This window comes from Abramis brama (assembly GCF_963993115.1).
Source record: "Abramis brama genome assembly, chromosome: 9".
NCBI classification, from domain to species: Eukaryota; Metazoa; Chordata; class Actinopteri; order Cypriniformes; family Leuciscidae; genus Abramis; species Abramis brama.
The window spans coordinates 36164481-36182290 of NC_139971.1; the positions used below are offsets into that span (position 1 = coordinate 36164481).

General features: G+C 41.0%; 1 protein-coding gene across 2 annotated transcripts in view; it reads left to right on the forward strand.

Moving 5' to 3' along the window:
* bcar1 (BCAR1 scaffold protein, Cas family member) overlaps positions 1 to 17810 on the forward strand; it is an 88689-nt gene that overhangs the window by 55056 nt on the left and 15823 nt on the right. For both annotated transcript variants that reach the window (XM_084125247.1, XM_084125246.1), the window contains exon 2: positions 561 to 1262. In XM_084125247.1, coding sequence (XP_083981373.1) covers positions 561 to 1262 — 702 coding nt within the window. The remainder of the gene's footprint in view (positions 1 to 560; positions 1263 to 17810) is intronic.

The window sequence follows — 17810 nt, forward strand, 5'->3', positions numbered from 1 at the left end:
TCACAATCAGCCAATCAAGCACTGTGAATTTGTTGAGAGGACAGTTATAGAGTGCTGTTGGTTGACTGTGGCTTTATTACGATGGGTGATACACGTGTCTATTGGCACAGTGCCAGGCTTAAGTGGGTTTTTGCCAGAGAAAGGGTGGGTGGGTGGGACTGGTCCAGGGGGCCGAACTGCAAATATTTGTTTAACTGTCAAAGACCAGCCGCACTTGTGGGTGGCTTTGTAAACGAGAGGACAGATGGAGTCCATGTTGTGTAAATGTGCCGGGAAGGGGTTTGAAGCAAAGAGACAAAATGTAAAAAGCAATGTAGCATTACACTATAGTCACAAGCCTTGTTTACACCTGGTAAGATCTCGGGTGATCTGATCACAAGTGGTGACTACAAGCATCACTTATGTTAGTGTTTTACTGCATGTTAAAGCAGAATGTTAAAATTAATCAGCATGAATTTAGTGCTGTCCACTTGTGATCACATTGCCAAGAATGGATCCAGGTGTAATGTGTGATCATTTGTGAATATAAACTCAACCCTTTTCTCTTTCCTCTCTTGCAGAATGTGTTGGCAAAGGCCCTGTACGACAATGTGGCGGAGTCTCCGGACGAGTTGTCCTTTCGGAAGGGCGACATCATGACCGTCCTGGAGCGGGACACGCAAGGCCTGGACGGCTGGTGGCTCTGCTCGCTGCACGGCCGTCAAGGCATTGTTCCTGGCAACCGGTTGAAGATTCTTGTGGGCATGTATGATAAACAGCAACAGCAGCAGTTACAGCAATTGTCGAGCCAACCCAGCCCAACCCAGAGCCTTCTCAACCTGCCTCAGAGTGCCTACAACAAGCTTCCCCCCTCATCCCAGTACACAGCCATGCACCCCGCCTTCACCTCCTCCAGCTCCGCCAACTCGACCAACCCAGATGGAGTCTACATGCTCCCCCCCAGCCACGGCCTGCCCGCCTCCTCCAACCTCTACCAGGTGCCCACCGGCCCCCAACCTCCACAGCCCCAACCTAAAGCCCCCGCTGTGGCACAAAAGCAAAGCCAGGCACAGTACCCTCCCACCCAGCAGGATGTCTACCAGGTGCCCCCCTCCATTAATGTTCCAGGCCAGGACATCTACCAGGTGCCACCCACTGCAGGAGGGCCGTGTCCCGGGCAGGACGTGTACCAGGTGCCACCCTCTATGAACCAGACACAGGACATTTACCAGATTCCGCCATCAATAGAGAGGAGCTGGGACTCTCCCAAACCCATGGGAAAGGTAGGAAAAGATTGTCTTGTATTCACATATATGTAACACATTTTCAGACATTTACTTTCATAACAAACAGAAAACTTGAAAGAAGAAGAATTTTAATTGAATTGAATTTTATTTATTCAAAAAGATTGGTTTTGTAAAAACATGATTTTACCCCATAAACTATTCATAATAACTAAAATGTTTCCCTATTTACTTTTTAAAAACGTATTCCATATCCAATTATGAACGATTCATTGGGTCATATTATAAAAAAACATATAATACATAACTTTCTCCTCTACTGTTTCACTCTATAATACATATTTAGTAAGTAAAATAGGAACAGCATTTAATGTTGACCATATTTATACACAAGGACATGTGATGAGAGATAGCCTGGAAAGCATACAGAAAGACTACCTAGAGAAATATAGAGGGGTGTTTGAGGGAGGAGAGTGTCATAAATAATGCAGAGTTTTTAACGCTGGTGACTGTGGGCAGTACAGAGTGAGTAAGCACTTTTTTTTCGAGTGGTAACTACAGGTTGAAGCTGTGGGCAGTGACTGTCCCTTGAGAGAGTGTTGCAGGCCACTCTTAGGGCATTGAGCCATATGCCACAGCTGCCGCAGTGGCAGGGGAAATGAAGTGTAAAGATGGAAGGTTGAAGTGAGGAGAGGTTCAGCTGCAGACCTGCTCGCTGTTAGCCACCTGTCAAATCTGCTCTACCTAAAGCCATAAAGATAGAGAAATGACTCAGTGTCACTGGTAAATGTTTTGGATTACACTATTTGGCTCTTTGTGAGTGCAATATCTACAAAGTGATTTTAAAAATCCTTATATAGTCATACATTTCAGGAACAGTCTTGGAAAAATCATGGAAATGTACCATGCACCATGGTATTTACATGGTATCTCAAAGAATACCATTCTTACCATTCCAAATTTTTGGAAATTTTTGGCATGTTTTAGTTTTTGTAAAATAGTTGGCATGGTTTTTGTTGTCGTTGGTAAAATGGTTCTGTCAGCCGGGAATTTGAATTAATATGACACTGGTGGAAAAGTAAATGAAAAACCATCCTGCCCTTGAAACTGAAAATAATAAAAGTTTAATACCTCAACAAGATGTGAATTCTTAGAAGATTTCTGATTCTTCACATTTTGTAAGTGGTTTAAGCTTTAGCTCAGCTTTGATTCGATAATTTTAGTATCATGCTTTTGTCTATCCTGAGCCATGGTTATTAAAGCTACCAGTTCCTTTACCACATTCTCTTTTCACAGCGTCAGAAAGTAGAAGTAGTAGTCCCAGCTACTTTACAACATACTTTCCTACCTCTCATGTCATATGAGTAGTTGACAGTCAGTTGAATGTTGGTAGAGTCTGTGCTGCAAACCCAACAGCTAAAGGATCGATACTGATGGCAGTGACCCAGGAACTTACTAAACACCCTGAATACTGCAGTGAGGGGGAAGAGATGGTGTGGATCAGAAGTCAAAGCCAGAGTGGATTCCAGTGAGGAGCGCAGTGCTTACGTTCTTCAGGATTTGGTGCTGCATTGAAGCCAAATATATTGCAGTATCACTGCTTCCAGAATATTCTGTCATTGCAGTTTTCCATCTTTGCTAGAGCAGTTGATAGCACTAAAACGCTGTCACTTCAACGCGATCTCACAAAGTTCCATTATAAGCAATAAAGCTGCCAACAATGCACGCTTACTTGCATTGTGTCTAAACTTTGTTTGTTAATGAGGAGTTTTGCGAGCCTACATAACTCAGCACTGAATAAAAACTGGTGTTTTGAGCGTTGACTGGATTCTGACTAACTTAAATACCACTGATTGCCATTGTGTTCACGAGATCAACAACTATGTTTGTGATTGGCTACATTGCTCACCGCTGCAAAAACACATTGTAAATAGATATATTTGACGTTCTCTTTGGCGCTCCAGTGCCAAATCCGTTTCGCCAATATATTATTACAGTATCAACAGTATCTAGCCCCCCTGCAGAACCGGGCCTAAAAAGAGAACAAGGAAACTAGACCTCTATTATCATGTCCTTCCGTGATCATTCTCAGAAGCATTAGTTTCTGTTTGCAATGCTTGTCTTGAGGTTTTCCTTTCGTGAGTTTTATGAGGGGAGATTTTGATGTGTTTTCTTAACGTCCTCTGTTATGATTACTTGTCCTTGTGCCCACAGTCCCTCCATCACTGGCAGCTTTTCATTATGTGATAAGAGTGAGAGAGAAGAGGATGGATACACACACACACACACACACACACACACACACACACACACACACACACACACACACACACAGCAGAGCGCTAAAAAAAACCTTTATACTTTTGCTCTGCTTAATAAAGGAATGTATTTCAAGGCAGAAATACTCCAGTCGGTTAATTCTCTCAAGGCTCATGCATAACCACATAACTGGCAGCAGTGTGTGTGTGTGTGTGTTATGCTGGGGTAAAATAGAGTGCAACAGAGGCTTTTAATTTTTTAGCGTGATTAAACTGTTATATTACTATTTTATTTTTGATTGGGACCATAGGTAGTGTAGTTTTTAGAAATGTTGTTATAAATCCTAATTTCAATAAGTTGTGGTTATGCTTAACTATGGACAGACTCGCTCATACTGTGTATACTGTGGATATGTGGATACTGTGGCAGCAGTAAGGAGTTATATGATCATTGTGGAAGGGGTCAGGGTTAGGAGTGAGGGATTGTGATAAAGCAGCTGGAACAACAGCGCTGTGTGTCACATCAAAGACATGCGCAGGCAGGGTGTGTCAGCACGCGACCCACAAAGCCCTCGCACGCTTCTCCAACGGGCAGGAGTTTAATTCCTCCCTTACTTTCCCTTGTCTGAATAAATCATCATGGACTCTTATTTATGGAAGTCATTTCACATTGTGCGTTAGATTGCAAGTAATGACAAATAATAGCCATAATTGAGAGAAATAAAGTCTCGTAAAGTAGCAATTATGAGAAACACAGTCACAATTACCATATGTTTTGTTTACTACCAGGTGGAATCGAGCTTCCATAACCATTTGCATTTGCTAAAAAGCTAAACTCAGTGACTCACATCAATACAATTTTTGATAAGAATTAACACTAAACATTATGGCATGCTTCAATCAAAAAATTCTTACGAAATATGACCGTAATACCGGATGTGACCTTCAGTTGCAAAAATAAGATTTGTACATGTTTGTGACTCACCGCTGCTAAGACTCGCCCTGGTGTCCTGCTTACACATTAACCAAAGTGAGCTTACACTATCAACTCAAGTTGCACATTGACCATTAGAGTAAATAAAACTGACGGATGAAGAAAGATTTGAGCATAAGCTTGTTCGTCCGGTTTAGGGCCATGTGAGCGTGTCACAAAGAGGGTTTGTGGGTGAGGTATTTAGTTCTATTATGGATGCAGTTGAATGGACAGTGAAGAGGGGCAGCAGAGGTGGAGAAAGAGTCTGGTCTTATCTCTTTAATAGCCCCTGCTATAGCCCTTCGTTATGCTGCAGAGATAGCTGGGGTTTATTAAGGCAAGGTGTACTGGGAAACAGGAAGGGGGTGATGGCAAAGGCTAGATTGAGATTCTGCTGTTAGTTTGCCGCACTGCCTGTTCTGAAAGTAAATGTGTAATCTTTGGAGACTTAGTTGAGGCTGCTCACCTGATCAGGCAGGGGAGAGGAGGGAGAGGGAGGAGGTGCTGGCTTGGCTTATCTGCAGGACCAGGCAGGCAGCGTTTAGAGGAGAGGGAGGGGAGAACATTGTGAGGAGACAGAATAAAGGAAGACCAGAGGGATCGTAGATCCAAACTCCACTGACACATTCACGGAGCTACATCGGTATGAAGAAACACATTAGTTTAACATCTGCTATCATAATGTTATCAATGTGTTAAGCAATGTTATGAGTGAATTTCAAGCATCATTTTTACAGCACTGAAGGGCACTGCTGAGAAGGAATGCTATAACCGGGCCATTCCAGCAAAAGTGAGCCATGGAATGCTGTCACCTAGTCACATTAGCAAAGAGTTAGATGATGACATTTCCTCACTAAAGCCTGTGGTTATTTACATCTCTTGCTCTTGTGCACCCAAGAAGTATCATCAATTTCTTGAATATTCCACTTTGTTTGCCATTGGTTGACCAACTGGTAGTTTTGCCCCAAACTCACGCATTGGTTGAGCCAATGGCACCCCCGATGTCAGAATATGCCTACTTCCTTACTATTTAGTAGGCAAAAAAATAATAGAATGTGAGCCGTAGTATGTCCGAATTCATAATATTTATAAAACGGCAGGCGAAAAGCACCCAGATTGACCTGCTATTTCCACCAAGAATCTGAGGTTCTCAGCCAATGGACACTTAAATTCATTTAACCATGATGCCACGGGAGAGGATTTGTGAATGGCAATGAAACGACGCAACTGAAGCTGGTAGCTAACGTGACAGTGACAATATAATGCATGATGTATTTCTGAATTTCATTCATACTACACATATTAATACTATATAGAACATAGTCAGCATACTTTTTTAATGGTTACAAAGGAAGTTTCAAACCAAATGTAGTACCTACTAGACAGTATGTGATTTCGGATCACGGTTTTGGGATGGTTAGGATGCTCAAATTAACAGAAATATTTTTAAGGAATCTACCAAGCCACACTATTTACCTTGTCCACTGTCTGTGTTATTTCTCTCCAGAAGTTATGCGAGATGACAAAAATTGTGTTTTGTTTTTTGTTGTTTGTATCTCATGTCATTTTGCTTTATTAATTTTTGCTTTATTCTTCGCTATTATCTCATGGCAAAGTGTGTACAGGGAATGGGAATACCGCTGGGTGCTTGTGTGTGTCTTGTGGGAATTTCCCTCACTGGCTGGCACATCTGTAATCTACTGCTCCTCTCTCCCCTCACATTCCTGAAAACCAGAGCTACTCCTCCCTGCCTTTAGATGGCCTTCAAGGCATCATGCTCTCCACTTCATTTTAGGGAAACAGTTCATAAACTCTACGTAAACATTATGCAAGCTCGATGGGATTTAAACTTTGTCGGTTGAAGACCCAAGTAAAGGCCCTCTCACCATTCCTAATTTCTAACACGCACTCACCTCGTTCGGCATGATCTTGCGGCTATCAGTGCAGAAACAAAAACTGCTGCTCTCTGTATGTTTTTCCTTCATCTCCGGTCGCGTTCATACTGTATGTAATTTGTGTTAAGCTTAATTCGTCCATGAAAAAGCCCATAGATTTACCCACACATAGACCCTCCCCTTGAAGAAATCAGGACAGAAGTGGTTGAAAGTGGACAAAAGAGACGGATTAAAACACCAGATGTAAACGGGAATGTGTCTCCCTCATCTACTTGTGATCCAATTGACCAAAATATATCTTAATACCAAGTGTAAACAGGGCCTTACATTATTTTTCAGTATATACATGTGCTAGATGGATGTCTTTGACCATTGTGCTTGTGTCTTTTGCAGTGTTTCATTCAAAAATCAAACGTTTAAAAAAACACATCTTGAAACCTTACGTTTTTGTTTTATTTTCCACTCATCGTGCTATGCGTTTTTCAATGCAAAAAAGTGTTCAATGTCAATGGCCAATTGGAAAATCTCATATTCAAGTGGATCATCACCGTTTTTCAAGTTACATAGATTGTGTCAAATGTTTCATTTTTATGATTTATGATTCTTACATTCAAGTGAATCCTTCAAATTAATTAATATAGAGATATAGAGGATTAATTGGGATGTGGACACCGCTGCCATAGGCAATCTATCCTATCCCTCTCTTTCTTTCTGTTTCTCCTTTTGATTCTTTTCTTCTCTGTAAGTACTTCAGATATTGAATAGAGAGCCCTTAATGGTTGTTTAAATAGTCTCAGTTCCCCTCAGGGGCCTGTGTGTGATTTTAGGTTTGTATCTCTGGGGCTCACTGCAATGCATTGTGGGCTTTTAAAGAGGGACTTTGATATTGGCCTCACATCACAGCACACGAGTGAAGCATTGGCTGCTCCAGGGCACTGTGCCTCACGTAGCCTCATTACTCTCTCCTCAGACTGCACACGCTGACTCTGAATCAGCACATATCCACCAGCAGTCTCCTGTACATAGTAATGTGATGCAGAGAGTGTGTCTGAAGACAACACGGCATCCATTACAAGCAGCGTGTCTGGGCTCAGTGTAGCGGCTGCAGGTTTCCAGTGATGTGGCTCAGGCAGAAGATTAGGAAAGAGAGAGCGACTAAAGGAGAAAGCTAGTGCTGATGCCATGTTTCCTTTACAGCTGGAGGAGATGCAGGAAGTAGCGTGATGACTGGGCAGTTCTGAACACGGTGTGTATCTGGTCCACCGATGTGCTTTATTTATATTCCCTGAGCTTCAGAGCTCAGTTGAAATCTCATTGTATCCTCATGACCAGTGTTGGGGAGTAAGAAGCTAAAAAAAAGAGACTATTTTTCAGTAGCTTGAGAATAGCCCAACTCCCTGCTGAAAAAAAATTTACACCAGCCTAAGGCGGTTTTCTGGTCTAAGCTGTCTCACAGGCTGGTTTAGAGGGGTTTGGGCAGCTTTTACTTTTTATAACCAGCTAAGACCAGAAATACAGCAGAATTAACTCCAACTGATCCAAAACAGTATCGTTTTTCCAGTGACAAGCTACCTTTTCTAATAAGAAATAGCGGTGTAGTGCAACAGAAGACATGCTATTTTATGTTCCATTGTGTTGCACATGCAGCTTTACAGCCAAACAAACTGAGGGGTTGTTTACTCGTCACCGGTTTCCACTAAAAATGGAAAACCTTTTATGCGCTTTTGCCCGTAATTTACACAACAGCGTTTTGGGGTCTTGAAAATGCTAACTTTTAAAAACATGATTCAAAGTGCAAGTTTTTGAAAACGATGCCATTATCGTATTTGTGTAAACTACAAAAACGTGAATTTGTGCAAACAGTGACATCATATGTATGCGTATTAAATGTTCAGTCTATTGGTGCACAGTGTTTCTTTACAAAGTGACATCGCCAACTACTGGCCTGGCAGCATAATACAGTGGTTTAGTCGTTTTCGCAGATCAGTGTGAATGGGGATCATTTTGACAAAGGAAAAACTTTTCAGTTTTTAGTACATTGACGTGTAAACATACCCTGAGACCATAATCAAACACTCTCTCGTATGTAATGAAGTCTAATTCATTTTAGTGAATCAGTTCATTCTTTCCTGTTAATGATCTGGTTCAAAAATGATTAACCAATTCCAGTTTACAGAGCCCCGCATATGATGTGGGGGAAGAATAATGATATTGTGGGACTTGAATTAAGAATGTATTCCCAAGAATTAATTTCCAACTTTCCAAATTTTTAATTTCCAAATTTTTCCCCCCCTATTTTTAGTTAAATCGTGGCCATGATTGAACTACATTAAAACAAGGAAACAAATTAGGGAACAAATTTAACTGAAATGATGGAACAAATTAATAAATCAGGACCAAAAATTAATAAGTTATTTTTATTAATTATAAATTATTAATTTGTGGCCACATTATCTTATTTATTTTCTTCTGCATGTCTATATGTGGCTTCTTACTTGTGCCGAATTTTATGTATTCTGTGTATTTATATGTATTCGGCATAATACGTAATCATATGCAGTTCCTTTAATGTATGTAGCGAAATATTTCATTAAATGCTGCTATAAATTAGTGTATTTGTTTTCTTACTTGTAGTTAGTGTATGTATATGTTCAAGTTTAATGGTGTCACTCCAGTTCTATTAATCTATTATTACTGTAACATAAAAAAAAAATCCCCTCTTAAATAGCTTTAATACTTTTTTAGTAGCTTGTAGTTTAGTTGGAGTAGCTTTAAGCTTGAGAAACTACAGCTACAAAGTGACTGTCTTCGAGGACACATCGCTGTTGGACACATCATGTGTCCATTTGGCTTTCACCTTCAGGGCCCCGAGAGATCTTCGTTAGGTCAGTCAGGACCAGTGAGGGGGTCTTTTGAGTTTGTAACCTTGAGCACACCACTTTATCAGTTAACACAGTCACACGGCCACAGGTCATGTCCAACAGAGAGAGTGAAAAAGACAGCATGTGTGTGTCTGAAGAAAGACAAAATATGAATCTTCCTAGCAGGATCTCCTCCATTACCTGCTGTGGCCTCATTTTCTGCTCTGACAGCGAGTTCCGAGCGAGGGGACGGGAGATTGACAGCTGAAGGGAGCAGAGGAAAACAGCGAGATCAGTGGGACAGAATTAGCAGTCTGAGCGGCGATGGCGGGTGGAGCCGCAGGAGCAGGTTTTGCTTCTCTTGCGCAGTGTCCTGTCATTAACGTCCCCACATAGCCAGCAGCAGATCGAGGGAGAGGAGGGGAGATGGGGCCCAACGCGGGCCCCTCAGCGTAAACAGCAGACCACTGCGAGCCTTTATTTGTGCTCCAGTGGCCTTCATCAAAGGGCTGGAATATCACAGGAGGCCACAGGGTTCACTTTGTACTGCAGGGAGTTGAAAGGACTGAAAAAACACAGATCAGAGAGAAGAACAGGGGGCCTAATGGTGCTGCAAACTCATTTACTGCGTCTTCACACACGCTGTATGTCTTCTGTTGAAGAGTACACACAACCTTTGCTCCCTGTGTGTTGTTGATAATTTTTATTTATGTTCATATAGGTGCGTACTAGTAGGTTTAAAGGAGCCTCGGTGTCAGATTTTAATTGGCTCGTGAAAAGCTAACTTCAGCACCACGGGCTAAACTCAGTGGTCACCATTTAAACAATCTCTGTGATGTTTTACATCTTTCCCTGAAGGTCAAAGGATACAGGAAATTACAGCTAGTTCTGAAATGGAGACCAAATGTTGACTTATGTAAACAGCAAATATTTATTGTCACCTTTGTTTAAAAAAAAGTTCCCCAAAAAATAAACATTCTTTCATCATTTAATCAACCGTGTGTTGATAAATGACACAAAATATTTTTTTGTCCATATAATGAAAGTCAATAGGGTCCAAACAGCTATTTAAATACTATTATTTATATACTATTACTAGTATTTATTAATATTTTGAATTGGCTTTTATTTTTATTTTTTATATTTTTATTTCACGTTAAGTTTTAGTAATTTTGTTATGTGCTTTTGTCATTTTAATTTTTTTATATTTATATTTAGCTTTAATTTGTTTTTATTTCAGCTTATTCTATATCAGTTAGTTGCCAAGGCAACATTTCAAATTTTTCATCTAACATTTATATTTTATGTTATAACAGCTTTATTTCAGTTGACAAAAACAAAAATAGACACATTTTTAGTTACCAATAACAACACTGGGTCCAAAACAAAATCTTTTGTGTTCCCTAAAGGTTTGGAACCACATGAGGGTGAGTAAATGATGAGAGAATTATTTTTTTTTGGCTGAACGGTCACTTTAAATGCACTTTCACGCTAAATATTGTGAATGATATCTCTTTTGAGCGTCTTTCACTTCCTCAAACACGCACAATGGTCTCAGGAACTGACCAACCTTTGATCACAGGCCATAGGGACGGTGTGGTCTCCAAGGAGACACACTCGTCTCGGTCTTATTAATAGGTGCTGCGGACAGGCCTGAGTGTTGTGTTGCCAGGAGAGCAGGAGGAGAGGAAGTGTGTGTGTGCGTGTGTGTGTGTGTGTGTGTGTGTGTGTATACGGAGGTCTGCACATATGCTGTCTCAGTTATATGCACAATTGCAACCAGCATCGGAAATAAACTAGAGAAAAAGAGAGGAAGAGCAGCGAGATGAAACCGAGAAAGGAAATGCGAAAACAGAAAGATAGAAAGACAATATGCTGAGCTGGTTTGAATAAATGCCATGCAGGCGCACCACGGGTAGATTGTTTGTGAAAGAAAGAGAAAGATTGACTGAAGGGACGAATATGCTCTGAAAGAAACAAATAAGCAAACTGAGGAGAAAGAATTATGTTTTTCAGGTTTTATTTCTGATCTAATTCCTGTCCTCCATAATCTTTATAATAAAATGTAATGTGAGAAAATGTAAGTGGTGCTTGTTTGTGCAGAATTTGCTGCCACAATGATTTAGTAGGTAGTTGCTATGTGGTTTAAGTGTAAGGGATTGCTTTGCCAGATTTCGTAGTGTCCTAGCAAGCAGCACTAATAAGTGATGGTTAAAACATATCTTGAAGGGACGTTTCACACCCAGCGTGGTCATGGCAGTAATGTGGGTCATGTGTCAGGGAGCTTTAGGGAGCTGTTACTGGAGATCTGTGTGGATTAGTACCGGGGGGCTCGCTGTCTCCAGGAGTCCCTCCGGCCTCCATCCCCACCAGCCGTCCCGTCACACACCCTCACATGTGGCACATGCCACATGGTACTGGCCTCAAGCAAAGCTCATACTCACAAGTGTGGATCTAATTAGCCACTGATTAATTCCACAACCGAGTATGAGGTTGGGTATATGGGCTATAAATCCTCACTACTACCCTGCTTTTTCTCTTCCATTCTGGTTTTTGGCACTTTTGCTGCCATGGTTGTCAATGTTTCAGGGATGAAGCTTCTGATCTGGGTCACCCGGCAGCCATCTTTCCTTAAACCATTTAAGTTTCGAGTTTTAACTGGCCCAATTTGAAGGGTTAGCTGCATATTCAAATGCTTTCAACTGAATCATGTTTTTGCAGCAGGGAAACCCTTTCCACATAATTGTTTAAAACTATATAATAAACTAAACAATATTATTTTTGTAATTTTTTTCATGTTTTTGTCATCTAAAATACTATTAATTACAGTACAACTTTATTTTAAAATGTTCTTTAACTGCACTGTCATATAAACATCTGGTCAGTGAGTCAGATGTTGATTCGGAAGGATTCGGTGATTCAAACCGATGACTTGACTGATTCACTACAGAACCTGCTCTTAAAGGAACACTCCACTCATTTGCATTAAACTTTGCAATGTTAGAAACCCAGTCATACTACTAAAATATGAATACTGAATGGTCGTGCAACATTTTCTTATTTTCCCCTGAGACAAGAGAAATCTGTATTTACCTCTTTACACTTCCTCCTACAATGACGCAAAAATCGTCATTTTGCGTCATTGTAGGAGGAAGTGTAAGAGGGGGGGATTTCTGTTAAGACTACAAGCACTAGTTCCCACCCTTTCAAACCCGCCCATAGGGGGTTGGAGCTAATGCGCTAACAGACCTATCACAGATCAGTGCGAGTACGTTTGATTTCACCAGCAGAAACCTGCAGAAAGCATGGACGAAGAAAGCTGAGTAGTAGGGGTTACCATACACTTTTTCCCGGACATGTCCGGCCGTCGAGATCAACAAAAATGTCCGCGATTCAGCTTTTGCTTTCTGCGGTCGCCATTCATTGTTTAGATGCTCACCTTTTGTTTCAATCTAACTGAATTCATTCCGATTGGTGAATCTGAATGTAGTGTTTGCATGAACGCTAAACAAGTGATCGGTTGATGTGCGTTTTACCATTGCTAAGAAGATTCCCGCTCCTCCGTGAGAGATACGAGACCAGTGCCTCACAGGTGTCGGTCATCAGTAATCACGCCACGCCTCGCGCCGTTCTCCCGCGCCCCTCAGCCTCGTACTGCTCGCCACAGTAAACATGATGAATGGCGACTGTAGAACGCAAAAGCCGAATCCCGGACATTTGGGGCGATCTCGAAATCACGGGCAAACTCGTCACGGAGACTCACTCGTAGCCTAGCCTTGCCTTGTTGTTTTCAACTGCGCTCTCTTACCGGTAGGCGTGGCTTGGGAGTGGCCTCGTAGGGCAGCGAAGCAAGTGCATTCTGGGAGTTGTTGTCTTTCATCCACATAAGCCAAAAATACATTTTCTGGCTTTTCTCAGTCTAGAAAGCTCCAAATTCAAAAATAATTTCACATTTCTTCTACATAAATGACCTATTTTAAATACACATTCATCTTTCCAGCGGTGGAATGTTCCTTTAAGAGTCATATGTTTATGAATCTGACAACATTGGTTATGCGTTGTGTTTGTTTTTGCATGCAGTAATAGTGAAGACAATACAACAGATGTGTTGTCTGTTTCTTGTCTTATTTATCATATTCGACTCGGACTGCAAATCTCTTTTGCCATGGAACTGTAGATTCAGCTGCGGTGCAGTGCTGGCACTGAATATCACTGCAGGAAACACTGCATTCCAGTGAAATACACTACTTTGAAAGACTCCCCACATTAAGCTTCTGCTAAAAAAAAGACTTAAAAACAACCAAAGTCAAACCTTGACTCACTCAGGTTAACATAAAACTCAGAAGTGGACTTTCAAACCCAACTCAAAGGGATTTGGGCAAAAATTCATCCAGTACATCTGCAGATGTGGCAGAGGGAAGCTGTTCTCTGGGGGATGGCATATGTGTGTGTTCATGGTCCAGATGAGGCACCACTGGCACCCACATCACAACAAGTCACAGAGCCCAGCTGAGCTCTCCACAGCCCGTGCTCCCATGCCCACAGCTGGAGACGCCTCAACCCAGTGAAGGACATCTTTCACTGGGGCATGTGTGGACCACTGTTAGACATGATACAACCTCAAGTTAAAAGCATTATTGCAAACGTCTTTCAATAAATTGCACTTGTCCCTTCTTTTGTTTAGAAAAAATCAATGGAGTCAACAAAGTCAATGGAGCCAATCTGTAAACATTAAAATACTTAAAATCATTTATTTTCAATCAGTTTTAACTGGATAGCCACTAGATGTAAACAATATGCTTAGAATATTTGAGAAATTGCACAAAAAATACTCCTGTAGTTATATTCAGTGTTAAAACTTGTAGTTACCACAACAATGTAATGCCATAAACCCCAATTGAGTGTAAATATATATCAACTTTGCGCCACAAATGCTGTCGATTGAACATGTACTGAACTCTGAAATTTCCTTTAATATTAAAAATCCTATACATGAAAAGTTTCACGGCTGGGTTGCAAAAACGAGGAGAAATGGATGTAAACGCAGCAGTTTAGAAACAGATGATCAAACAATGAATCATTAAGGAAAATGTTTGCTACTGGAAAGGCTAAAGCCGGGTACACACGGTACGATTTTGGCCACGATTTGGCCGTATGATCCTAGGCTAAAATCACAAGTCTTTGATTGTTAGTTTGACATGTTCACCGACAGCCAATTAATGGGCATTGATATCAAATTCGACGAAATTCTGGCAGTTTCAGAAGGTTTGACTCACAGTCCTGAAGTGTGACATCCTACGACGACCGTCAAATTGTCTTTGTTTGCCATGACCAAAATTAACGTTAGAGATTTTTTTGTAGCCACCATTTAAGTCCTGCATGTAATGTAGCTCGGTCACCAAACGTGTCATTGATTAACCACGCGGAATCATACGCGATTTTTCAAACCACATATGAATGTAACTCGAAACTAATTTGTAAACATTTCATGTGATTTTTTGCTGTTCACACTTGCTAAATCTGAATGGATTTCAATCGGATATGCACAAAAATCTTTTTTGGACTGACAGTCGGAACGAGGCTTAAATAAACAAAATAAATCCCAAGACCGGTGCAAAATTATGGTAAAACTGAAGTGTATATCATGCCAACACGCACAGAACCCTGACCTGCACCCCCCGCTTCGCACACAGGATAGAGGACAGCTTGCTCCACAGATGGCCAAGACGAGAGAGGTGTTAGGGGGCTACGGGGGAAATTCTTATGCACAGCCACTTATATAGAGAAAGAGTGTGTGAGAATATAGCGTATGTGAAGGTATGTGGAAGCCCTTCAGCGTTTGGACTTTGACCCCTCATTATGTTCCAGGCCTCTAGACGCAGTTATTTGTGGCACTGCGTTGAATCAAAGCCAAGCTTAGGGTAAACTTCGATAAATCTAACTTTACTAAACTATTGCAACCTTGAATCTGAAATATTTTGGGGATAATATTGGACTCCATGAATGGGTTTTTAGAAAAGGTTGGGAAACTCTTTTGAAAAGGTAAACTGAAATGAATGGCTTGTGTGGAATGTGAGACTGGCTGGAATTACATATATCAGATTACTCCATTCACAACCGTTTTTCATTTTCTGTTTGGTGTTATTAAATTAAAAAATGACATGGTTTGAAATGAATATGGATTCTGAATTGAGTTGTTTTTGTAAGACACGCGTTTAAAATTGAAGTTATATGTGTAAATGTATAGTATGTGTATGAAGATACACAAGGAATACTTATAGTTGTGGATGTGTTGGGTGTGTGTATGTGGTTGGTAAATGGAATATTGTTTCATGTTGTAGTGGTCTTTCAGAACTTATTTATATCTTAAGTTAAGTTTGTCTAGGAGATGTAATGTCATATACAGATCAATTTGTGACCTTAATTGTTTTAATTTCTCAAGACAGGCTTGTTAACCAATTATTGGACACAGATTGTGATGTTACCATTATCATCTGTGAGTAATTACTGACCTTACTTATGATGTTGTACCTTGACAAGGGTTTGTTGCTGAAAAGTTAAAAATAAGCTTAGTGAGTTTGCGGTTATATTTGTCTTTTTAATGGTGTTATTGAATTAAAACAATTATTCTTGTTTCTGAGAGTTGAGGATATTTGCTGACCTCCGATATTTAAAAGCCTGAAATAAAAATAGCATACATTTGAAGAGCTTTGAAAGAAAATCTTAGCATGATGTGTTTTAGAGGAAGAGTGCAAAAATGTGCACAGAGTAAGCAAAGATATTTGAGAAAAAGCAGAATTATCATTAAGATATCTGTTTAAGTATTTTTCACCGATAAAAGTTGGTGTTTTGTTTCAAGTATGCATTATTATGAGATCCCTCCGAGATCTCCCAGGATCCTCAGCATCAGGTATTCGGTTTGCAGGCATAGATTAAATTTAGTGGCGTCCAAGGAGCCAGGCCTGGCTGGAATGTCTTCAGCAGACCTGGCTGCCTTCTTTAGAGTGGTGGCATGTGTCATTGTGTCAGCTGGGGTAAGGAGGTCACAGCTCGACGATGCAGCAGGGGGTACGGGGGCTTTTGTAAAGCAGCCTTTGCAATCTGTCCCTCTCTTCAGGGCTGAACTTAATGGCCATGTAGCTGCTGTGATTGTGACTCTTGGCCAGCTGTCATGGCGCAGGGCAATACAGTCAGACGGTCACCGCTCCCCTATTGTTTCCTTCCACACCAGGGAGTGTTTGTATCTTTGTGACATCATCATTACAGGCACTTCACCCCTCCCCCCAGAGATTGTTGTGACAGCTGGAGGCCTGAACACACCCACTCTCTATGACCAGACCCTTTCAGCTATATTGATGAGGGATGGATGATGGCGGTCCACCATATGTGCCATCTTCACTCCCCAGAGCAGCACTCATTGATAATTCACATTATTGATCGATGGTCATTACGGTCGGCCCTTCAGAGGCTCTCAGCGGGATGAAATGACTATTACTTAAAGCTAAGCACAGGTCTGAGAGGGCATTGAAATTAAACACAGGGTGTACTGTACTAAAGGACCGCTGTGTGGGCAATATTGATGTATATATATATAGTCCCTGACAGTGACCTGTAAGCAATAACAAAATGTTATTCTATGATTGTCGCACAGTGATATACACAGTTTGTGAACAGGTGTTTCACATTGTAACTGTTAGTGTATCGTGCATTTTTGCATGGTTGGAACGATGTATTGACCAATCAATATTCAGGACTGTGTCTACTGTATGAATTATAAGATAGATAGATAGATAGATAGATAGATAGATAGATAGATAGATAGATAGATAGAACTCAACTAGTTATATTAGTGTATGGATAGATATGTAAATAACTGTATTGATAGATTCTAACTAAACTCACCTCTATCAGGCTAAGTGAAAATGCAGAGTGTGACGGCACCGGAGGTCGTGTATGTGTGGAAGTGTCAGATGAAACACCTGCAGTTCATCTTAATGTGTGTGAAAGTGTGTACAGCACCGTGGAGAATGCTGCCATTTACCACAGCAGTGTCGGAGAGAGAGGTCGTGAATATGTGGATGTTCTGGAGATAGGGACAGGGTGGTCCACGGGTCACAGGGTTTATCCAATAAATCACACCAATAACGTGCTTTTACCTCACCAACAAAAAATCCGAAGGAATATATCATCGATTTTGCAATGCCATTTGGAAAAATAGGGCAAGAATCAGGCAGAGGGGTGAGATGGGTGAAGAGAGAGCGAGAGTGAGAAGGATGAGAATTAACCGTGACAGATTGCCAGCTTTCTTTAATGAGAACGGCTTAATTGGATGGTTAGCAGGGATCTAAAGTGACAGTCTGTGTGAGTGGGAGAGTAAATATAAATACAAGATCTCTGGGATTTTCATTTGCCTACTGTCTTCTTTATTTATGTTGCACTTTCCGTACATGACAAGCAACACTGCAAAGTGCTGGGTAGACAGTATAGTTCTTTTAAATGCATTTTACATGTGTGCACATGTGCTTTCCATTGTGCTCGCCTTGTCGTCGCTCGTGCCTGGTTACCATAGTCACTAGATTTAATCTAACAAAGCGTGAACG